General features: G+C 41.0%; 1 protein-coding gene across 2 annotated transcripts in view; it reads right to left on the reverse strand.

The window, feature by feature from the left end:
- The window catches only part of bicc1a (BicC family RNA binding protein 1a), a gene marked incomplete at both ends in the record, with an annotated part of 77793 nt that overhangs the window by 39431 nt on the left and 12618 nt on the right, over nt 1-25744 (reverse strand). For both annotated transcript variants that reach the window (XM_083897910.1, XM_083897909.1), the window contains 2 exons: nt 5688-5757; nt 15921-15967. In XM_083897910.1, coding sequence (XP_083754036.1) covers nt 5688-5757; nt 15921-15967 — 117 coding nt within the window. The remainder of the gene's footprint in view (nt 1-5687; nt 5758-15920; nt 15968-25744) is intronic.

Below are 25744 nucleotides of genomic sequence, written 5' to 3' on the forward strand. Positions count from 1 at the left end.
CTACTGTCTCTGGTTTGCTAGTTAATATTATTCCTAACACTACTGTCTTTGGTTTGCTAGTTAGTATAACGCCTAACACCACTGTCTTTGGTTTGCTAGTTAGCTAACTCCTAACACCACTGTCTTTGGTTTGCTAGTTAGCTAACTCCTAACACTACTGTCTCTGGTTTGCTAGTTAATAGTATTCCTAACACCACTGTCTATGGTTTGCTAGTTAGATAACGCCTAACACTACTGTCTTTGGTTTGCTGTTAGCTAACTCCTAACACTACTGTCTTTGGTTTGCTAGTTAGCTAACTCCTAACAATACTGTTTTTGGTTTGCTAGTTAATATTATTCCGAACACCACTGTCTATGGTTTGCTATTTTAGCTAACTCCTAACACTACTGTCTTTGGTTTAACCAAATAAATGTTATCATCCATTTCCCTATTATTTACCAAATCAACATTGTGTTCTACTGAAGAAGAGTAAAGCTTAAGAAAACCATCACTGATGTAATAGTGGAACCAGTGCAATTGCCTGTTAAAGACTATTAAAATTCACGTTTCTGGGTTGGTTTCAGGCAGGAAAACAGAAGACGACATCCATTTTTCATACATGGTCTTCTATGATCGAGACTCAAGCATAACTCTCACACACTAACAAGCTTTCTATGAAGCTGTAAAATAGCAGCAGACTTCTATAGAGAGCGGCAATAATAATAATAATGTGGTTTGGCTGGAGCGAAGGATCCTGTTGCTCTTCAGAATCAGAAGGAGCAGCAGCCCACATTGGGCACTTCACTAAGAGGTGCACAGAGCACCAGCAAACAAGCGCCAATCTTGTTATGAATGCAACGAGAGTCAGACGACCTTAACGCACACTTAAGGACACGGGGGGCAACAAATGCTGAGCTGCATGAAAAGAAAGTGAAGGAAAAAGAGCAGCAAGATCAGTCAGAGACTCGTCGAAGTCTCAACATTGGTTTTTAGGAGGTTTTCCCATCATACAGCTGTTTGCTGTTAACAATAGAAACTCTGGACTTCCTCCTGTGGCACCCTCTGCGGCCATTGGAGGGAGTATGGCTCTTCCAGAGTCTAACCTGTGCAGCACATCTGGCAAACATTAGCCAGCCTGGACGAGCGTTGCAGCCCGTGATGTAGAACACCCCCGCATTTTTCAAGTCGAGTGTGCCGTGTATGTTCTTTTCCTTTTTTTTTTTCTTTTTTTTGATGATTGATTGTGGAATAAAAATGAACACCTTCAGTCTTAATTTTGGCACACGCAAGCACAGTATAACGTCAAAGACAAACAAGAGCAGAGCGGCAGCTGTAAAACGGTGTTTTCAATCACACGCATTTTACACAGTTTCACTCGACAGAGACCAAAAAAAAAAAACCTTTTGACCTCCGGTTCTGCACTGGCAGAGGCGAAGCATTTCCCCCAGCTTGGGACTACACATTTGAAAGTAACGCACAAATGAGGGGGGGGGGGGATTGAAGTCCTTTTTGGTTTGGAATTTCTCATTCACAACATCTGCAGAAATGTTGAAACAGACAATTGGCCAGTATTAGCAAGTATTAACTGTGTAAAACCAGCCAAGCGTTAAACTTTTATGATCAAAACATGTTTTAAAAAGCAGCCCTAGGAACTGACCAGTCAGGCTTTGTTGTGCAGTTGCAACACAAAAACCCATCTCACACATCATGAGCGATAGTGGATTAAATCACTGAGAGCAAACCAATGATGGCTTTTTTCCCCCCCCAGAGGCAAAACAACTGGCCTTATCACACTAATGCAGGTGGCAGCGATAGTTGGCTGCAGGTGATTTTGATGGAGTGTGGCTCCGTCTGGGCAGAGGTCAGAGTCACAAACATCCACCCCTCGTCCGCCTGCATCTGCCAAATGTAACAGATTCCTGGGCTGCACATAAAAGACCACGCTAATGTGGAATTCCAGGAAAACAAACATGTTTTTTTGTTTCAATAACTGAGAATAATCTATTTACCCCACGCCGACACACACACACAAAAAAAACTACGTAATCAGCTATTTTAAGGACAGGCGATTGAGACATTGTGAGTCAGTTGTGTTTTGTCATATCCTGCATTACATGATGAGGGAAGAATGGAATGTAGATCTCCATTTCAAAGAATTTATTTTTCTCCTGCTGACCTCTGTTAGCTTTAAACCCCCCGGTGATGCTGTTTTTCTTTTCTTTGACTGATCTGAACAGATATCCTGGCTGTCCTTCACTGGCTCTTTGTGTATGTTTTAGCATACATTTATAAGACTAGACCATTAACTAGCTGCTTACTAGCATATAAGTAGCATACTAGCTCTTTATTAGTAATCATTAAGCACATATTAAACACCTTATTTTACATAAACTTATTCTACCTCTATTTTTCCTCAATAAGGTGTTAATACACGCTTAATATTTAATAGTGCTGGGCACATTAGCGCGTTAACAAGTGCACGTTAACGCACGGCGCGTTTCATGCCCAGCACCAGAGTCCAGGCACCGTTTACCAGTTAGCTCCATTAGCTGCACTAGCTTCTTTAGAGCGCCTACAGTCAAACTGGAGCAATCTGTTTATTAAACAAAAAGGCACATTTGACACGATATCGCAAACATTATCGCACTGTAACGTTTGACGTGTTTCCATGACGACTGACCGGAAAAAGACTGGGTGACGTCATGTTTATGTACCGCGGCACCGGAGTCCAGGCACCGTTTACCAATTCACTCCGTTTGCGCCGTTAGCCTGCCTACAGTCGAACTGGAGCGGTCTGTTTATTAAACGAAAAGAGCAGCGCTACAAATAACCAGCGTACCTGTGTATTGCGTATGTGTGCCTCTGTTTTTAAGGTTTAGCGTTACTTTAGAGACTACAATAGGGAGTCACGTAAACACGACGTCACGCTCGTCTTTAGCATTGCCGCCATTAACACGCCCAGCACTAATATTTACTAATAAAGGGGTAGTATAGTCCAGGCACCATTTACCAGCTAGCTCCATTAGCTGTGTTAGCTCCTTTAACGCGCCTACAGTCGAACTTACTAATAAAGGGCTAGTTAGCTAGTCCAGGCACCGTTTACCAGCTAGCTCAATTAGCTGCGTTAGCTCCTTTAGCACACCTACAGTCAAACTGGAGCGGTCTGTTAATTAAACTAAAAGAGCAGGGCTACAAATAACCAATGTTTTTAAAGTTTAGCGTTACTTTAGAGACTACTTTAGAACAATGGCGGCACACGCGTCTCTAGCATCGACGCCGTGAACGCGCCCAGCAATAATAAAGGGCTAGTATGCTACTTATATGCATGCTAGTAAGCACCTAGTTAATGGTGAATATGTGTTCCCTAATCCAAAGTGTTAGCTAAGATTTAAATGATCACTTTTAAGCTCATATATGGGTCTTGGCCCCCTGAAGCTACATATCAGTCATGTTGACCTTATATACGTCATGGCTCCGATCTAGAGGTGATCAACAAAAGGGGCCTAGGCTCATAGATAAGAACTCAGGAGACTTTTATAGATTTGTATTCATGTCATCGTCAGTCTTCATCATGAGTTCTTAGAGTATCCGTATTCCATCGGAGCATCCTGCCCTTTCTCCGGGCCCTCACTCCCTCCCCCGTGAGGCCAGATGGCTGAAACACAAGGGTCAGCTCCACATGTGTCATAAGACAACTTTGTGTTTATCCCACATTCTTTCCCTGCCTCTCTCTGCTCTTCTCGTTCAGTTTATGTAATATTATAATAAAGAGGCAGCAAATTTGTGGGTCAGAATTTGTTTAGCACAGAGAACATTATTCCCAGGTGGCGTCGTAGGCAGGTTTTATGAATGAAATCATACTTGGGGGTGAGTGGATGTGTTTCCAGGATGATGAAGTATCCAGAAAGGAGGGGAAAAAAAAACTGAATGTTTAAGATTCCCCGATGCAGCGCTATCAACTATTTTTCTGTACAGAGCAGAGTGAGGAAGTTACATAATGACATTGGATTCCACATCTGGCTGGAAGACGCACACACGGACGATTCTCCAGAAGACAACAAAGTGGGCACAACTACACCAAACCCCCTCTCCCTTCCTCTATTCCCCTAAACCCCACCTCACCTCCTCAAGGAAAAGCTTTAAATAACTGTGATCATTTCTTTCTTTTTTTTGTGATTGGTTAGAGCTGAGGTAAAACTTGGCCACTGAAATGCGTGAGACTCGCTACACGCAACTCCAGCTCCTACGCCTCCACAGAAAAATTCACAAATTCCTCAGCGCAGATGAAGCGACTGGCTTCCATCGTCTGAAAAATAAAAAACCCATTCAGTCGACTTGTAAATAATGAAAACCATCGCCTCTCCTTGTCCCTGAGAACATATTTGAGGATAAAAACAACAACAAACGTGTAATCATTAACCTCTGTGCTGGGGAATTCACACAGCGACAACCACAGTTAATATGTGTAGTTCACTCCATATCACTCATTATCACAGCTAATAAAAGACAGAATATTGGTCCACATGTGAACGTTGAAGAGACCCACAGTTGATTCTGGTTTGTTTAGGAGAAACTTCTCTGAGGGACAACATGAAAATGAGTTTCTCTGAGTTTCTCTGTGGCTCAGACCAAGCAGAAATGAAGTTGTAGTGACTGAGCAGCATGTATTCTGTTTCTGAGAGGAACAATGTAGAAACTTACACAAGCAATAAACAAATCTAATAAAACTATTAGATCAACATCATTAAATCGGCCAATGTTGATTTAAAAGATTCGTTCAAATCTATTGAATTTGTATTTTGTCAAATCGCATTATAAATGAACTCAAGGCACTTTTACATAGTACGTTCAAAGCAATTGTATTTGTTATAGACCTGGGCATGGGAATCCGGATCGGAGTCAGTATAAAAATGGAAGTATCTGATCCAGACCAAACAGCCTATATGTCACATGACTGTAAGAATGTAGAGCTGCAACTAACGATTCTATTCTTAATTGATTAATCTGCTGATTATTTCGTTTGGTCAAACCTGGAAATGATGTTCTAAAAACCAAAATTATTCACTTTGAATGATTTCTTTGTTATGTGGAGCAAAATAAACCAGAAAATATTCACATTTCAGAAGCTGAAACAAACAGAAATCTTCTTTCAATTACAAAAATTAGTCGATTAATAGCGTAATTGTTTCAGTATCGGTCAATATAACATTTTTAGATCTGATACAATCCAAGCATCCTATATGTCACATGAAGTGACGTACAAAATAAATAAAAGTCAGCAAAAGCTGAGTCATATTTGGGCTGTTTTTTACTTATTTTTGGGAGAACAATATTTGTGACACAGTTGGAGAATTATGCCTTTGAAATGACTCGACACAATGTGTTGTAAACGGCTTCATATGTTCAGAAATGGTCTAAAATGACTAATATTGGCATTGGTTGATATTTGAGTTTATGATATCAGTATCAGACACAAAAAACGTAATTGTCTATCGTCTGATCCCTCGTTATACCACAAAGTGATTTAGTGAAATTCTGCTATACTGCTTTTGATTAAAAATGATACAGCAATTAACAAATATAAACGTGTCCAGCCCTATAGCTAAAGAGATGAAGGCAGAGATTACATCTAAGTTTGAATGAGGCAGGACAAAAACCCAATACAAGAATTATATAACAATATGATTGAATGGAAAAAAAGAATCACCTTTTTTGGACTTGGCTCCAATTTTCAGTTTGGACGGCCAGGCTATCTGCGTTTGGGTCTCATCCATGATCTGAAACAGAGGGAGGATTGACGTTAGTTTGTCACACATGCTAATACTCTGCTCACAAAAATAAACAAATACAAAACACACACACAGGCTCAGTCTTTCAATTCTGCCAATCCTTATTCTGTCGTTTCACAGCAGCACGTTCAGAACTCACATCACGTGCTGTCGTCAGTCTGCAGCGTGTGGGTTGGCGGAAACACAACAGATTATTGCCGATACACGGTGAGTTGATTGTAATTGTTTCATACTTGCCTCGGTGACATAAACCGCAGAGGCTTTAGCGAGTATTATATGCTGGAATTAGTCGACTTTTCTGAGCATTAATGTGGCTTTGGATTCGCTTCAAGTGTGGGAAACTCTTCAATGATTATCCAGCACTAGAAAACACTTTTTTTTTTTTTTTTTTACATCAGAGAACAAAGTATAGGGAGCCAACAGCAACAAAGAAAAGCTTTACGTGATGAAAAGAGGAGCAGGATGCTTAAATGTCTCATGGAGGAACCTAAACTTGGCTTTGGAACACGTGAAAAACGACAACAGCAATTTATGCGAGCGCCGTGTGACAAGTGGAGTCACTGTAACCAGGAGCATGTGCAATGATGAGGGGAAGAAATAAAGTGCAGGGAGAGGTGAACATGAACAAGGTGCTGGTGAAGAAGCCGACAGCAGGACTGATTAGGCCTCTTTAGCTATTACTGTACACGTAAATGTCCTTATTTTTGAAGGAAAAGCACTTTTTTTTTCAATGAATATAACATGAAATGAATCAGAAATGCACTCTATAGCAGGGGTCTCAAACTCAAATGACCTGGGGGCCAATGCACATCTATTGTGGTGAAGAGAGAACAGAAAGTGGGGAAAAACTGTTCACAATATTGCATTATGATATCACACATATATACTTAATAATACTATTTATGATGCAAAATGTATGTATTCATATAAAAAAACTGAAATTTATTTTAAATTACATATATAATAGAGTGGACAACTGTAATTAAAATTTGTGCCAGGAGCCATTTTGGCAACTTCCAGTGAATGTTGTATGATACATTTAATAATGGGATAATTATGACCAAATGTCTTATTATCACTAATTTAAAAACACTGCTCGCAAACTTATATTATAGTCTATCACCTCGCTGGCAGCTGTGTTTAAAAGACGGTGAGGTTGTGGGCCAGTTTTCATTATAACATGATATTAAGTAGGGGGCCACATGTAATCGATTGGGGGGCCGCATGTGGCCCCCGGGCCGCCAGTTTGAGACCCCTGCTCTATACATTGTTAATGTGGTAAACGACTATTCTAGCTGCAAACGTCTGGTTTTTAATGGAATATGTACATAGGTGTATAGAGGCCCATTTCCAGTGTTCTAATGGTACATTGTGGTTGCTAATCGCGTTAGAAGGCTATTGGAGGATTAGAAAACCCTCGTGGATTAGAAAACCCTCGTGCAATGATGATTATTTCTAAAGTTGTCACTGTCTTGACTATATTTTCAATTCATTTTGCAACTCTTTTGATGAATAAAAGTGTGACTTTTAATGGAAAACCCAACAAAAATTGTATAGGTGACCCCAAACTTTTCAAAGCTAGTGTACAGCTTGGAGAAAAGAGGAGCTGACCTTGTTTTCACAAAAGGTCCTGTGGTCTTTGGTTTGTTTTCAAACTTTCCAGGGGCTTGTGTTTTCCGGGTGGAGAAAATATGAATTTATAAGAAAGCTGTCAAACCCACGTGATGAAAACACCTGAGGACCGACTCCAGTCCATTACCGCAGCAGCAGCAGCAGCAGCAGCAGCAGCAGCAGCAGCAGCAGCAGCAGCAGCAGCAGCAGCAGTCACCACCACTTAAAATACCCTGGTGGTTCGCTGCAATAAGTGACGAACCACATACAGTGACACAAATTGGAAAATGTCGCATGTAAGAGCCATCAGTGCTCCTGGGGAGGACTTGGAATTAGCTTTTTTTTTTTCTTTTACCAACACTGCTAAAGCAATTCAAAGGTCATTCAATAACTCAATATTTTTCAAATTATGTCCACAACTCTCATTTCTGGCCAAAAACACAACAGCCGGTACATGAAGAGGAACCGGTGAACAAATCAAAAAGGGGAAGCGCTTAAATTCCTCCATATGCTGTTGTGGAAGTGTGTTTGGCATCCTTTAAAACAGACTCTGACAGTCTCTCACACACACACATACACACACCTGTAAAACAGAGAGACAGCTTTGCTGTTTAGTCCATGATGGTTGAATGGAAGCCATTTCAAGCCTCACAGTTTTTCCACACAATCCTATAAAAACGAGAGAGAGCAGCAGTTTTGCGTCGGGGGCCCCCAAAACCCCCCCCCATCCCCGAGTCTCTCGGGGAAATCGCTCCATCTGACTCAGTGTATCCAGCTCTTAAGACATAATTACACGTGAAAGCCTTTACTAATTTTAATTACATTTTAATTGAGTTCTTTTCTTTTGAAATGTCATATTGGACATTTAAACGCTGCAAATTGTTTCCATTCCCTTTTGATTCGGATGCTTTTATGACCTTTTCTTTTGCCTTATTTTTGCTGTTTTATACATGTTTATATTCAAAGTTGAAAGAATTTATCTTGTCCACGGGAGAAAAATTCCACTTTTCTTCAGTATTTAGTGGAACAAGATTCTGCATTCCACACAAAACTCAAAACAGATCCCAGTTTAGCCAACAAAATATTCATGTTCATGTCGGAGTGTTTTCCTGCGACTTCTCTCCTTCCTTCCTTCCTTCCTTCCTTGGCTCACCTTGAATATTTTTTGCTCATAATCATAATTACCTAATGACAGAAACATTCCGTCATTCTCGTGATGTCCTCCACCTTTTTTTTTTCTCCGCAGTTTACATTACGTGAACGACAAAAGCACAAACGTTCTGTGCGTAAAAAATGAACAATAATTCCTTTCAGGTGACTTTGCTCAACTGTTCTTGCGAGGAATTCTACATTTAATTGGACTTAGTGGAACACAGTTCTCGCTTTAGCCAGAAATATTGTCACATAAAAAAAAAAAATCCGGTCTACGAGTTTCTGATTTTGTGGGTTTTATCAAGCCTGAGGCGCTGAGACTAATGTATAACACCACACCATCAGGCTGTGTGCGGGGGGGGGGGGGGGGGGGGGGGGAGACAATCCCTCACACACACACACACACACCCGTAACTCAACACAAAACGTCTCCTCCGTCAACTGAAGTCACATGTTCACGCCAACAGCTGGACGTCGCACAAACAACATTAAAGGACACGCTGTTCTCGGCGATAAGGAGAAAATCCTTCATTTTACCCCAAATCGTTCAGTCGTTACAGGGGAGGGGGGAAAAAATGGCACAAGGGTCACAAAAATGAACATTTTACACAACACAGCTGTGTAAAACCAGTAACAGTGTTGTAATGTAACAAAGTACAAATACTTTGTTACTGTACTCAAGTAGAATTTTCAAATATCTGTACTTGTGCGTGTTTACATTTCTGACAACTTTTACTTTTACTCCACTACTTTTACTCCACTACTTTCCCTTAACCATCTTAGTTATACAAAATAAATAAGTCAAAAATAAAAAGGACCTGCAGGTGAACTCCTGGTCACTCTTGGTCCTGCTTGCTGGCTGTAAACTGTGCAATGGATATCCTGATCGGATCGCGCATCATTACTCCGAGCCTCATTGAGACACGCCTCCGTATAGGAAATCCATTCCACTTTTTGCAGTCAGCTTGCAGAGCGGTCAGGGAATCACTCGTGGCGACAACATTAAGGCACAGACTTATCGGATCGGACATCTCAGCAGTTGGATCCGATATTTCCGATCCGTCAATTACGTCTGTATCGGAACCCGATACTACAAAATAAAAGTCGAGTTGGTGACGTAATGCCCGTTTGTTGTCGCTAGCTGTTTTTAGCGGCACCGGCTGTTAGCCGCTCAGCTATTAGCCGCAGATTTTTGGCATAAAACACTTAAGTACATTTTATATGAGAAAATGACTTAAGTAGATTAAATGTCAGGTACTTTAAGACTTGTACGTTTGCTCAAGTATCGCTTTCACGTACTTGACTCACGTAAACACGCGTGACAACAGGCGCAGTAACATCATATCATAAGTAACTCCAATCACACTTTTCCCGAAAAATTATCAAACGTCCATGTTGCCTGTGCCTCATCAAGTTTTCCCTGTGAAGAGCTTTGTTCAGACGGAGACCTGTTTCCTGTCCAGCGTTGCTGTTCTTGGCAGCGTCGCAGCAGATGGGACTGATTTCTCACAGACCACACACCATTTTTAAAGGGCGGACGACGGCGGCGTTTATTTTTATGACAAGAGCGAGCGGAATACCTCTTAAATGGGTCAAGATATTTGCACAAGGCGACTTACCTACCGACGCATTCCACCCCCCCCCCCCCCACCCCCACCCCACACCCACTCTGAAAACGAATAAATACATAAATGACTATGGTTCCGATCAGTTTCACGGCACGACCCTGGACTTGATGATCGGTGCCTCGAGGTTTGCAGCTGGTGTGCCGTGCTGCGGGTGAAATTAAAGCAGTGTATTAGTAACATTAGGCCCTGAAAGACATCACATGTGCTCAGGACACGTGACGGTGTATATATGTATGGATGTATAGCACAGCAGCAGCAATCAGCATGGCAGCGGTGTGTTTCCTGGTCTGCACTGCCATGGTGCAGATGTTTATTCAGCTGGAATGTGTGTGTGTATGGGACGGGGGGGGGGGGGGCACCACCAAGGGCTGTTGGTGCAAAGACTGTGAGCAGAGCTCAGAGACTGAATGAGGGAACAAATAGAGCTCAAATTTGACAGCCGTCCTCCTGAGACTCAGTCATAACGGTGCTAACGTGCAGGTGAAGCCCCCCATTACACCAACATGGATGCTAATGAAAAGGGCAACTCAAACTCCAACAACAGTCTCAAAAGAATCAAAGACACATCACGTGTTCAGTTAAAGGACCATGATGTGTCATCAGAAATGAAAGGAAATGCATTAAATACTTGTGCCCACACACCAAAATCCCACTTAATCCCAGCGTAAGTCAAACACAGCGAGCTGCAGCTTTAGGTCAGATTACAGAAACTAAAAAAGGACCTCAGGAACAATCTCAAAAATGTCTCAACCAGAGGAGAAGAAACATTTGTGGAGAGGAAGAGTTCCACTGGACAAATAAGTAATTTGACTTCAGCCAAGGTTTCTCTCTAATACAAATCCACTGGACATTTAATCCTCATGCTTTTTACAGTCCATTATTTCTATTTCTATTATATTACTCTTAAAAGCAATCCTCTACAATTAAAACATACAGAAACCTTACAATATTATAGAATATTATAGAGAGAAACCCAACAGTTCACAGCACTAAGTGAGTCAGTGAAGACAAAAACAGTTTCAATTGCCGTTCTAGGTAAACATTGTATATATTTGTCATACTAGCCTATATTTATTATCTTAATATTTCACATTTTCCAATATTTGCAATTTTTAAATATTCCTACATGTAAATAAAGCATGTTTATCATTAATTATCATTGATAACTAAGTGTTGCTGCAATTACCTGGCAACCAGGGCTTTGCCGCTAATTTAAAATTGAGCCACACTAGCGGCCACAGTTATTAGGGATGCACGACATTATCAGTATTGACAGATATTGGCTTTAAAATGTATTGTTAGATATCAGCAAAAACCCATATTTTCCGATACAACTAACGACTACAACAAGGCTAAAACAGGCCACTCTGACCTCAACTATTATTTTTTACGTTTATTTATTTTGCTCAATGAAGAAAACTCTGCTGTGACATGAGTAGGCACAATATTCCACTATAGAAGAGACTAAATGACCTCTGTCATATTGAAAAGGGATGAAGAGAGGAAGCGTACTGTGTTTGATGAGACACAAATGTGAGTTCTGATTCGACGGCACCTCACACCCGACTTATTTCAACATCTCATTTCTTTTCATTTTCTTGTGTCAACCAAAGCAGCTCGACATGAAAGCCCCAATTTTTTCCCTCTTTGCTCAGCGTCAGCACAGGCAAACCCAGAATGTGCCGATGTCAGTTAAAGCCTGGCGTGAGTCAGATTGCGAGTCCACTGGCGGCACTTCACACTACACACAACCGCAACTTCTGAGAAGGAGAAACTGAAGCAGGGCCGAGGGATGAAGAGACTAGAGGAGGGTTTTTCAAAGACATCGCTCCACTCAAATCCACTCCGAGCTCTTCTGCGGCGCAACGGTTATCGCCTGAAACAGCTGAGCCTCTCCACTCGTCGGTGTCCCGCGGCTCAATTACTCTGCAGACGGCTGACTGGTCTCTCCCGACTGTTCGCCGTCTCAAACCTTCACTGTTAATCAGTGTGATTAATCGTCCACTGACTCGGTTTTTTCGGTTTAATAGTCCAGCATGTGATTTGTAGAGAACAGAATGACACACCAATGGAGTGAAAGGGTGATAAAGGGGCATCGATAAAGGGGAAAAGAAAGACGGACATGAGCTGCAGTGACTCGCACATGGTTAATGTCCCAGGTGTGGAGCTCTCCTGTGAGTGTGTGTGTGTCATGTGCTTCAGTTTGGACAAAGACGGTTGAGTTTCTCTGTGCCGAGAGGAAGTCGAGCAGACGCTGATCGACCGGGGAGAAAGTGCGAGGGTGGGCCACGATTTTGCTGCTCATGTCAGAGCAACTGAACAATAAATCCCAAAGCCTCAGTTTGCAAAAAAAGAAAAGAAAAGAAAACATTGGAAACAATTATACACCTTCTTATTGCATGGGAAAGACGACTCCTTCCACTCAGTCTTATGTCATGTTCTGCGTTTACTAATATCTACACGGTGAAGAAGAAAACTATCACTCTGTGCTTTAAAGGTAAATCATAATTCCCTGTGGGATCATTTTAGTGACTGAATGCAGCTCAAGCTTTATAGCATCAAGTTTCTGAAGTTCAATCCAAAAGTTATAATCTACACTTTAATTCAATAATAATCTGCTGAGACCTCTTCACTGCACATCTCAGTTCTTATTTTATTGGGGTCTTATCACTCTTCTTTTTTTTTTTTTAAACTATCTTTTACGGATCTTAATGTGAAGCACTTTGGTGCAATTGTGTTAAATAAAGTGCTTTATTCAATTAAATGGATTGGACTGGAAAAAATTGAGTTATCAGTCCTGCTCTATTTCATGTGTGGCTGTTTTTAGTTTGAATGAACTTGGATGATTTCTTCGTTATATGGAGCAAAGAATCCAGGAAATATTCACATCACATTAAAGAATAGGAGATCTTGTTTTAATTGTTGAAAAAAACCCTCAAACCAACTGATTTTCAAAAAAGCACTACTGCAACCCGTCAGAACTTGTTGAATTGACAGAGACGATGTGGAAGCAAAACAGCAGATTGATCACTGTGATTTTTACAAATGACATTAAAGACGTGCAAATATACAAAGACACGACCGTTTTAGTGCTTTTTCACTCGCTAAAGGTAAATACAGGCGTGTGCTGTCGTCTCACTCCTGAAGCTCTGTATATAAACAGTGAGTGACAGAAACGACCGTACGAGAGAGAGAGAGAGAGAGAGACGCCGCACGTGTGTTTTATTAGTCCAGCTGCTGAGTGTGGCACATGAGGCAGGAAGTCCAATTTTCATTTTCATCAACTTCAAGGTATTTCACACACTCCATCCATTCTCTCTCACACACAATACCGTCCCACAGTCGCGTTGTGTTTATTTTCCTGGATTTAATTGAGCATGTGTGGCGATCACGCTATCAGAGAGGGGGGGGGGGGGGGGTATTAAGCCAAGTTTGTCCAAATGGAAATCTTACAGTAAAAACACAATTTTAGCACCTCCTCCTCCTCCTCCTCCTCCTCCTCTTTTCATGCTGCCTTAAACTTCCTGCCAACCCAAACAGCTGCACACTAATTTAAAATTCAACCTTTGCTAACCACGGTTCTTTTTTTAAATGAGCTGTGACAAAAAAAAAAAAAATGAAACCATAGATTTAAAAAAATCATCACTCGCAGAAGTGGAGTTTTGCAGAAGCAGGATATCTTTTATATTACAAATATTTCACGGACAAAAAGGAGGTGCAGACGACGAATACACAATTCCGAGCAGCAGAATCCGAAGGCGTCAAGTTCGCAGGACTTTGGTTTTTGAAAACTGCTTCAGGGAGAATTTAATTGCCTTCTTTCTTTTTGACATTTTAACTCGCTGGGCTTCCTAACCTCCAAAACCAAACACGGAAAATAGACAAGAACGCGAAAAAACAAACCACTGTCCGTCATTTTTTTCATTACAGACCATTAACGTACTATAGAGGGATTCAAACGTACTCCGGAAACTGACATTTAAACACAAAAGGAATCCACTCGAGACACTTGAACCACATCATTAACAAGATACTTGCATGAGCTGCTGAAACTGGGATCAGACTAATGCTGAACTCTTGGTTCATTTCAATAACACAACTTCATTTGTACACACACTTTAGCAGGAGAAGTTAGGGTTTAAATCATTTAAATGGGGTGTATGAGGGTATTTTATAATACATACGCTTTCCCTGAATAATGAGGCAATTTTTTGCTACACAAATAAAATAAACTGTGTCAAGACGAGGGTTGGGCAAAAACAGTAAATTATTCTCAGATAGATTAACAGCACAGTAAAAAAAAAGACATGTTTATCCAGAGAGAGCAGAGCATTAACTCTGCAGCACGACGACAACAACCACAAACGCAAAGAACCGTCTTTGGTGACAAAACATAAAAGTTTTCTCACTTTCTCACCTGCCAAAGTTCTGCGGGTGAACGACTCGGGGAGGATATCCAATTAGAATTTTTGTCAAACATTTACTGCGATTTCATTTCAAGATTTACCGTGTTATGAAGTTAGAACTTGACAGAGCTTCACCGCACAAGATTCTATTAACGACTCAACGCGAATGCCAGGATGAGGACTCAACTGTATGATTACGCAGGTACTGCAACGTTTAACTCTTTAAACACAGAGCGTAAGCGCGCTTTGCATGACCGTAATTACGCGACGGTTTGTGCTATCGGAAAACGTCCAACTGTTTCTTAAAAGCTAAGACGATGCACGACAAAACCAACGTGTAGTTATTGCGCTAATTTCACTCACACTGTTGCAGGAAGCCGGCAAATCAGTGTCTTTGTCAGCGCCAGTTTATACTGCTCAAGTTTCACATTTAAGACACACAATCTGGTGTTTCTTCATTCTAAATTGTTAATACGCGATTTTAACATGCAGAAAACTGCCAGATATTGAAACTTATTCTGGAAAAATGCACAAAACCACTTTTAATTAGTTATTTTCTGGCCCTTTTATGGCTAAAATAAGGGGGAAAAAGTCCAGACTGACATTTTGAGGTATCAAATGGTTAATCGAACATAGAACAATTTTAGAATAAATTAATTTGCAGTATTTTGAAGACGCACAGGTGCTGTGATATAAGTATATAAGTATTAAGTGACGAAAGCACCTGATCCTATTTGACTTACTAGGCATTTTAATGACAATCATAATAGTTAGATAAGGTTTATGTTGTTTAGAATAAAAACCTGAGGAACGTTTGAAAATGTCTTCTCTTATATTTACATAAAGGGTTTGGTTAAAACTCTTCCTTTGTAGCTACACATTGTCGAAGAAAGACTTTTAATTCATAAAAAAGGAACAATTTAAACTCTACTATTATGTCCTTTAAAAGCAGAAAGGATCACTGAAGAATGGAGACAATGTGAGCAAAACAATTCCCATTCAAGACCATTTTAAAACCATTGAGGCAAATCTGTGTTTCACTGAGTGTCCTTCAGCTGTAGAGCATTCATTAAAATCAGCCACAAAGTGATCAGGCCTCGGTTTAACAGCTCTCTTTGGTTGTTTTTTAACAGCGGAGATGATTCGATAAGTGACGGTACATTATGTAAGAGAGCTGTTGTGTCAGCTGTGTTAAGAGGATCAGATCCCTGCAGCGATTCCGCGTCAGTTTTTCTTGTTTTGATTTGTAATTATGAGCGACTGGAGGAGCACCTGACATCTGCGACCCACACCGAGACACCGGGGCTGCACAAGCAAACACGAAGTCTAAAAGACAGACTGCACACACACTCACCTTCTGGAAGAAGTCCTCGCCGCCGTTGACTCTCCCCTCAGAGGCGGCTAAAAGTGAGAAAGAGAAGGACATAAAAACATTGATGAATCCACGGAAGATTTGAATATCCAGCGTAACCTCAGCGCAGGCCAAATCACACACGGACGATCTGCTTCTCCTCAAAGTGTCACAGTGCTTTCACTCAGGGCCGTGTTTACGGTGGATCTCCATTTCTTTGGGATGTTGCGTTTGGCGCCGCTCATTTTCAGGAATGGCTCCCCGAGTCATTTTCTATAATCCCCGAGATTGGACACAGCTTCCGTGTAACAAATTGGAGGATAAAGTAAAAAAAATAATAATTTCACAGTAGCCGTTAATGGAAGGATTTATACCTCGCTTAAAGTCCACTGGTGTCGCTTTCACACCTCTGCAGAAAAACACTTTTACAAATGTCAAGTTCGTCTTTCAACAAAGTGTACGCGGCCGTACGGCCTTGGGAACTATGGTGTATAAACACCAGAGAGAGCAGCCTGTAATTAAAACAAACACTAAGGAGAGCCCTGGTGTTTAAATGTAGTTCTCCAAACAGGTGAAAGTGCCAAGAAACTCCCTCCGCTGATACAATAAGCCGTTCACAGACACAAGAACCAGCAACTAAGGCAAAAATCTGGCGCGCAAAGTCGCCCAAGACACATCTGCAAATCCTTCAAGCTGCGGCAGCTCCATTGATGCAAAATACATATTCGCTCTCCAAGGATTCTCGTGTTCCTCTATCATTGGGGGGAGTTTAATGATCCGCTCTTTGAGACGGATCTGCTGCCGTCTGTGCGAATCTGGGTCACGACGTAGGTTACGCAGTCCGGTCGTAAACGGCCGATCTCTGTGCACAAACAGGAGTTATATATTAGAACTAAAACGAGAAAACTCCCGCAGAGCGAGAGCAGCACAACAGAACATTAATCAGCAACTATTTCCATTTCTTACAAGAAATGCTCCTTAGCTCCAACGTTGTACGATTCTAGGGTTTTGTGGACTGTGGTGACAGGAAACCAACGTGCAGAACTAAAAATAGATTTGTTTTGCAACTTCCTTGGTTATTATACAGTAAGTACATTACTTTAGCGGACATTTATCACCACAGAGGACGTCAGGGGGGAAAAAAGGGGGGTTTTTATTTTGAAAAAGGAGAGACAGAAATCTTTTTGTTCTAACGATGACTTAAGACCCAGAAGACGTCAAGATAGCAACGATAAAATATGTTTTCTACTGCGCGGCGAGTTCATCACGGCTGCATGTGTGAGTCACAGAAGATAATCTTTGTAAAATGTTCATAAATCTGTTCCCCGTCAGGAGGCATTCACTCTGCACGCAGCTTTATGGGACGAGCACTACTTCAAACTCGGGTAAAAAAAAACGCACTGTTATCACTCTTCCTGTCAACACCTCATTTAAAAAGAACAAACGCAGGAAATTAAAAACCTCCAAGGAAAAGGCTTTAACTTTCAAATACTACTAACGTTCAAAAGTTTGGGGTCACTTTTCCTTATTTTTTTCAATGAATATAAAATTAAATGAATCAGAAATACACTCAAATACACTATACATAGACTACTGTAGCTGCAAATGTCTGGTTTTTAATGGAATACGTATATTACACTCAATATTCCATAAGAAAGTGAATTATACACTACCGTTGAAAAGTTTGGGGTCACTTATAAATGTCATTATCTTTGAAGAAAAAGCACTTTTTTTGTCAATGAATATAACATTAAATGAATCATAAATACACTCAAATACACTATACGTAGACTATTGTAGCTGTAAAACGTGTATAGAGGCCCATTTCCAGTGTTCTAATGGTACATTGTGTTTGCTAATGGCGTTAGAAGGCTATTGGATGATTAGAAAACCCTTGTGCAATTATTAGTGCTGGGCACAAGGTTAACGCTTGTTAACGCACGACACGTTTCCATGACAACTGACCGTAAAAAGACGCGTACGACGTCATGTTTACGTGCCTCGACACCGGAGTCCAGGCACCGTTTAACAGTTAGCTCCGTTAGCTGCATTAGCTCCTTTAGCGCCTACAGTCGAACTGGAGCGATCTGTTTATTTAACGAAATGAGCAGCGCTACAAATAACTAGCGTACCTGTGTACTGCGTATGTGTGCCACTGTTTTTAAAGTTTAGAGACACATTTTAACAATCTGGAGTCACGTAAACATGACGCCACGCGCGTCTTTTTTCGGGCCGTCGTCATGGAAACGCGCCGTGCGTTAACATTGACGCCGATAACCGCCGCTATCGCGTTAACGCCCAGCATTAGCAATTATGTAAGCACATTATTATTTTTGAATAAAAATCATTATTTCTAATCTTGTCAATGTCTTGACTATATTTTCTATTAATTTAGCAACTCTTTTGATGAATAAAAGTGTGACTTTTAGTGGAAAACACAAAATAAAATTGTAAAAGTGACCCCAAACTTTTGAACAGTGTTCCAGTAGTCATGGTCTTTTCACACAGGCTCTCAATTCCAGGCCACAGTTTATATGAAGACATGGAGAACTTGGCCCAAACAGTAATTTAAAACAAAACAAACATTGCGTGCATCGAATGTTCAGCTCACAATGACACTGATAATAAATGACTTGTAAAACGAATGTTGATGAGAAAATGATGGACAGGGCAACAAACAAAGGGAATAAATATTCCGACCGCCAACTCTCACCCTCCTGTGATAGTAGTCTCCATTTAAACAAGACACTGTCAAACTCAATACTTCCTCCGTTAAGTAAAGAAACAGACGGGCTAAATTCGCCGACCTCTGACACGTCCAATTATACCAGCGTTTTAATCGCATTACCTGCTACACGGACACAGTAGTAACAGTGAAATTCCTACTGTTGTGGCTCCCATCGGGGAGACGAGGATTAACAGATGGAAACTGTCACAGATGGTGAAATAAAGTTCAACAAAGTTTGGATGCTTGTTCAGCTATTTTTTTTTTTTTCAACAGCCTCCAAGCTTCTTCTTCTTCTTCTTTTCTTTCTTTTTTTAAAAGTTACACTAAATTTTCCAAAAGCCTGAAGCTTACAGCGATGCACTCCGTATGCATCCAGCTTCTATGGTGTGTAAGATGAGATGATGGATTATAAATAGCAGGAGCAGAAATGCATTTTTTTTAAACATTTATGAGGAAAAATTACAACAAAACATACTAACTTTATCCAACAAGTGCTTAATCCCTTAATAGATTTAATTTATTTGGTGATTTTACTGAATCTTTGAGAGTCAGAACAGGGGCAGATGCAGTTCTTCTATATTTTTACCTTTTTGAATGGCTTTCTTTTTGCATGATAATTGGAAAATGTTTAATTTGGAGAATAACCACAGTGTTTCTTGGTGGTCTGACATTATCCAAGGTTATGCAAGACCTTGATTCAGGAAGAGTTTACGGTAAGGACTAAGACAAACAAAGAGGACGTCCAGGAACATCCAAAGTGAGTCTATTCATTCATCAACTAAACACAAGTGAATCACAAAGGAAAAGTATGTCAAGAGACTTTGTATTATTAATAAAGTAAACAGGTCTCAAGAGGAAATAAAAGCATTTTAAAACTAGCTCATCCATCCATTCTCTATCGTATCCTCTTCTTGAGGATCACAGGGGAACCTGGAGCCAATCCGAGGTGGAATACACCATCACAGCGCCAACAAACAAGAGATTAACAACCATCAATTCTCACACTCGATGGTCAATTTACAGCAAATTTAGCTAATCCTCAATCTGCATTGTTTCAAACTGTGAGAGGAAACTGGAGAATGCATGAAAACATGGGAGAGAACGTGTAAACCAAACACACGGAGAGAGGCCCTCGATCGAACCGATATCTGAACCAGTGACCTCGCGGTTTGGCAACGACGCTCGCCGCCGCACCACTGGGAGTCCCAAATCTATTATTTCAAACTATCTATCAAATTGAACATGATTTCCACAGACACAAAGGGACGTACACAGAGGACTGCATGCTATCTCGCCAATGCATTTCACTTAATATCAGCCTCAAGTTTGCACATTCACAACTGCTATATTAGATAAACTGATAAACTTGCTCGTAAACGCCAAATAACTAATAAGCCAATCACAGAAACTGCTTGGCACGGAGACATGGTCTAAATGAGCATCAGCTTATGGAATAAAGGTGATACAAGTTATTTTGAATGCAGCATGGTCGTATTTCAGAAACTGCTGATCAAACATCCCCTATAGAGTTTGCACAGAACGTTTTCCGAAAAAAGAGAAAACATGCAATGAGCTGCACTTCTTCTCTGGGCGAGAACGCCTCGTTGACGCCAGAGCTCTGAGGGAAAATGACCAGACTAATTTGAAATGACAGAAAGGCAACAGTCACTCACATAATCCCGAGTTAAAGGTACGCAGAGCAGCATAACGTGAACGCACGACATGTCGAATCTTAAGAGAGACATCACTGGGTGCCAGTCCTGACACTTTATGAGGTGTTCTTTGTACCTAATAAAGTGGCCGTTGAGCGTATATCCTTCATCTCAGCCTTCCAAGTGTGTTGGAGATCTCATGTAGCCTTCAATTAGCATCAAAAACCCCAAAAGTTGTTTAGTTTGTCCATTGTGGGCTACTGTAAAAACACACATGGCGGCATCCAAAGAGCCGAGTCAGCTCAGTGGTCGAGCGAGTCCTCTTTCAACACGAAGGTTGTGGGTTCGATTCCCGGCTCTACGTGCCGAAGTGTCCTTGGGCAAGACGTGAATGAGGAGTGATAGAACCATATAAAAGGCTCATTATGAATGTCGATTGAAGACTTATGTGTTTATTATTTTATCTTCAATTTCAGCCGAATGAACATTCAATGAACTACATTTTTCACACTCAATCTTTGTATTAAGAGATTTATAATCTACGTCTTCCTCCTCTTCATGCTAAAGTGGTGTAGCTTAGCTTTAAGTCTATCCATGATCCAAATGCTGCAGGACAATAATGATTTTTGAAGCTTACTTTATTTGTCAGATTATCCCCAGTGAGAATCTTGAACAATGATTTTGCTTGAAATAAACCAATTATAACTAATCAAACTGTACATATTGTTTGCAGTGGTCCCGCGTCAAATATCGCATTCCAGTCAAAAATGATTCAGAAGGCAAATAAATAAACCTTGCAACACCCAAGAACTAAAACTAAAACAAACAACGCAACCGCGTTCGCGAGTGCAGGGAGCTCCGATATGGAACATGCGTGAAAATACGAGCCATGTGTTGAAAGCAAAACATCCTGTTGGCGCATGTGTTAAAGGGTAAACTGAACATGGGAGCAGCCAAAGCAGAGACAGGAGGGGTAGAGCGGCACATCCTCTGGGATTTATTACAGTATGGAGTTCTTCAAAATCTGTGCTGAGCTACAGGATAGAAATTAGGGCTGTAATCAACCAAAGAAACTCTTGGTCGACTAAAGCCCTGAAATTTCGACCAAAAATCGACTAATCGACGGGGGGGGGGGGGGTAGTTTGCGGGTGCGGCTCTTTTATTTTGAAAAGACCCGCAGCCGCGACTGGAGTTCAATAGAGTCTGACGGCTCTGACAGCGTTCTGCATTAGCACTCAACGATTATTAGACTAAAATATGGAAATATGCTAATAATTCTGATATGTTCGTACTCAAAACGGACGGAGCAACCTTAGCCTGATAACCTTAAATGATATGTCATGTTTGGCAACATTAATCAGTCTGTCGCTCATGAGCCACGAAGCGAGAACAACCCACTGGGCTGGACTAAACCAAAATAGTGGAAAACAAGGGGGGTGTTCTCTGAACAAAGGCCGTTACCTGTGAAGCACGGGTGCTGTAAAACACCCCTATTAGCATGTGGTAGTTTCCTCCTAATGAAATTCACCATAAAAAAAAAAAATTCAAAAAAAAACATTTAGTCGACCAATCACAATTTTGGTCGAGCCAGAGCGTGTCGACCAATTAGTCGACCAGTCGACTTTAACTTTACAGCCCTAATAGATATAATACAGGTTTTTCTTTGACTTCATTTGCTCTCAGGCCACAGCTACTTAAAGCTACGAGAGTATCCCCAAATACTATCCAAAAGCATCAGTCCAGTTCCAAAACGGTGAATACAAGGTTAACCGTTTTCTCCTGGTCGTAAAAACAACTGACCCATCTCGACTTTGTAGGTGGGATGAACAGCGAAAAATCAAAACCAAAACCAAAGAATTGATCTCTCTGGGATGTTGAATCTGAAATGTTATGATCCCGCGCCAAAGCCAGAAAACCCAGGCCAAAGCAGATTAAAGTGTCGGCTGCATAGATCGTGTGGACTGTTCAGCGTCTTCACGATTGACATGACCAACATTAAAGAGGTGAACTTCACCAGTTTTCAAGTGCAATCTCGGGAATACTGGTGCACGAGCGGGGTTCTCCAAACCTGGTGAATTGCCGCAAAGTGATATTTCTTGCGTCCACCCAAGACGACTGTGGTTGCTTAAAGAAACACACACCAGTAGGTCTTTTTTCCCCCTATAGTAGAATGATAATGGAGCGCTGACACAGCACTGTGGAGATAGCTGCTGACTGGCAAGAAGCTTTCTCCGGTGCCAGGAAACGCCAAACTCAAATATACGGCGGTCAACAAATTTACATTCTCGTCTTCGCAAAAACGTCTGTGTTTACTCGTCGACTGGGCTCGCCAACAACACGAGAATTAAAAAAAAAAGGGGGGGGGGGAGAAGCGGAGCAGAGAGAGGGGGATCTTTTACATTCGTCTCTGGCTCGCTTCTCAAAGAATCGACAGGCATTCGCCACAAAAATGCATCGCTCATGGCTCATTACTCCGATAACCAAGCAGCCCATTATTCCGTCTGCCAACCGAAAAAACCGAGCTGAAATTACAGGCCTGCCATAAACGCAATCGATGAAATTGCTGGAGTTGATGAGCACATCTCAAATATTCACATTTATTCACACACACACACACACAGAAGTTTATCATCAGTTTAGGCAGTTTTGATTTGCATCAAAGAGAAATCCGTGCTTCTTTTGAGCCAGGTTATCCGAGGACAATGCGGCGCTCCTCCCTCTCAGCAATGCAGCAGCAGATTGTAAAGGCATCACAGCTGAAAAAGACCCCTGAGCTTACATCACATGTTGCAATCAGCTCCGGCCTCTGTTGTTTTTTTCATCTAACTAATCTAAGGAACATTAAACCCGGTCGACTGATCCGACACAGAAAACACGACGGTTAATCGGATCCTTTTTGTTGCCGTCGTATCATAACTTCACGTACGGTATCTAATCGACTGTCGCAGCATGTAAAGAGAGAAGCGGAGAGAGAGGCTGCAGTGGAAAAGCACAAAGGGCTTAATGCTCACAGATGGGACCGAGTCTGGTATCAATTATTTTGTGGAGAGACCAACTTTCTGGGAGATTCCGTTGTTTTGACACGGCAGGAATGTAAACAGCGTGGATTTCGGCACTTACGGCTTCGACGCACACACAACAATGGTGGCACGGGTCCTAATAAACCAATCATACGACATTTTAGACATAAATGTTTTCTAACTAGTAGCTCAGTTTTTACACGACCCGCGTTTTAAAGGAAAAGGCTCTTTATTAGAGTTGACAAAAACGTCAATTTCCATTCATCTTCAACAAAACCCTGAAAAATACAGTTCATACACCTGGTTTCCACAATATTTGCGCCACCCAAGAACGACTAAGAGTGAAATCTCTTACGTCAAAGGATTCGTTCTGAAAGAGGGGTTTTAAATTTCACAAAGCAAAAGAGCCCAGAAGCAGCAGCAGCAGCAGCAGCAGCAGCAGAAGCTAAATCTCAAAACTCTGCACTGGCAATAACGACACGAGGACTTCAGGTGAAACGTTGGACATTTGACAGAAAAGTCAACGCCAGCATTAAAACTCTATTTCCCTCCTGGGTCGCGTTTCATAACAAACGACAACTCCAATTGAGGAGAGGTTTGACATGTCAGTGCAACATCTGCAAACATGGACTAACTTGTGACAGATTAGTATTAAAGCCAGACTTATGACCCCTCCTCCCTCATCCCCAACTGAAAACAACTACAACTATGATGAAAGAAACTACATTTCCCAGATATCGTTTGGTCCCTTCATCCAGTTCACACACAGCTGATTCAACAGCGAGGGCCTCAGGGAGTCGCAGCAGAACAGGAAAACGGACGCTCGCTTGCATCACAACAAAACCCTTACGTAAGCACATGATGCTAATTCCTGCATCGTTGTGACGTCTGCAGGTCTGAATCTCAAATAAATTGACAGAAAAACTTTCTAAGACACTGAAGTTTGGCTCAGTTTCTATGGCTTTGCTTTAATTCTTTGGTCACATAATCTAAAACAACATAAAGTGTAAAAGTGAGAAAGGACAGTTCAGGATAATACTGACTAAATCAGACTTATCTTTATGAATAACAATCAGGAAGCTGTTAAAATGCAAATCCTGCTCGTGTGGAAAAAAAAGGATGGCTGCATTAATTAAGCAAACGACGAATAAATTAACTGTCATCTATTGTTGGTTTGAGTGTTGTTGCATTTTTAATAATTAAAACAAGCTCTCCAGGTTTTAAGCACATTTCTTTGAAACTGAATATATTTGAGAATATTTGAGAAAATCAACATTTTTCATTAGTTAAAACTAGGGATGTGAATCTTTGGGTGGCTCACGATTCTATTCCGATTCTTAGGGTCACGATTCAATTCATACGGTTCTCGATTCAATTATGGCATCAAAACAATACAGTTTTTATAAGATATTGTGATAATGTGATCGCACAAAGGCAAACTTAAGACAAAAGTTAACATTTATTTATTCAAACAAATAAAACTTACTTACTGTACAAAAAAAATAACTTGCATGAATAAAAGCTTAGGCTAGCTGCCTTTTTCTCCCAGAATTTACAAAAATAAACTGTACACAAATAAAACAAACTGGTGTTTTGTGTGGTTTTTCAAAATAGAAACTTTAAAAACATTTTTTCCAAAAAATTGATTTTTGAAGTTTTTGAACCGATTCAGAATCGTAGATGATTAGAATCGCAATTCCTATGTGAATCAACCCCCCCCCGCTCACCAAGTTAAAACTGTTATTTTTCATGTGAGATTAATTAAAAAAGTGTTTTTTTTTAGAAGCAAAGCCACATTTTCTTATCAATTAGAGCCCATTTTTAGACAACAAAGGCACCAAATTCAATATATTCTGTAATTACATCTGATCTCTTAAGGTCTGGCTGCATTCTGCTGCAGGAGAAACTTGAAATCGTCTCCTCCACGTCTGATACAGTGTTAAATATAGCGAGGACACAGTGATGTTAAGCTTTAACTTTTTTTTTAACTTTAATGTGACAACTTCTCTCTTGTATCCAACGTGTTGACGAAGTTAACTTCTACAAAATCAAACACACGTACGAGTGAATGTCTGTGCCAAAGCAGAGGTCACCTCTGAGCACCTATAACGGCTCCTCTCAACTACAGCAGCGTTGCCGAGCAACCGCGCTATTATGGTGCCAGATGCTGCTTTTTGGCAGACGAGGATGAGGCCTGTCAGCAAAAACAAGAACCACGTCACCCCAGGGTCACACACACACACACACACACACACTAAAGAAAGACTAAAGAAAGACTAAAGAAAGAAAAAAGTTTGAGATGTTCTCCGAGTTGTGGTGAACTTCTGTGAGGCTTCACTGTTTTTCCCACTACGTCCATAAACATGTTTGGGTTATCATCTCTTCCTAGCCGCTGCCAAGCGATTACACAACGCCGCATATTCCTCG

The sequence above is a fragment of the Microchirus variegatus genome, assembly GCF_963457635.1.
Source record: "Microchirus variegatus genome assembly, chromosome: 11".
NCBI lineage: Eukaryota > Metazoa > Chordata > Actinopteri > Pleuronectiformes > Soleidae > Microchirus > Microchirus variegatus.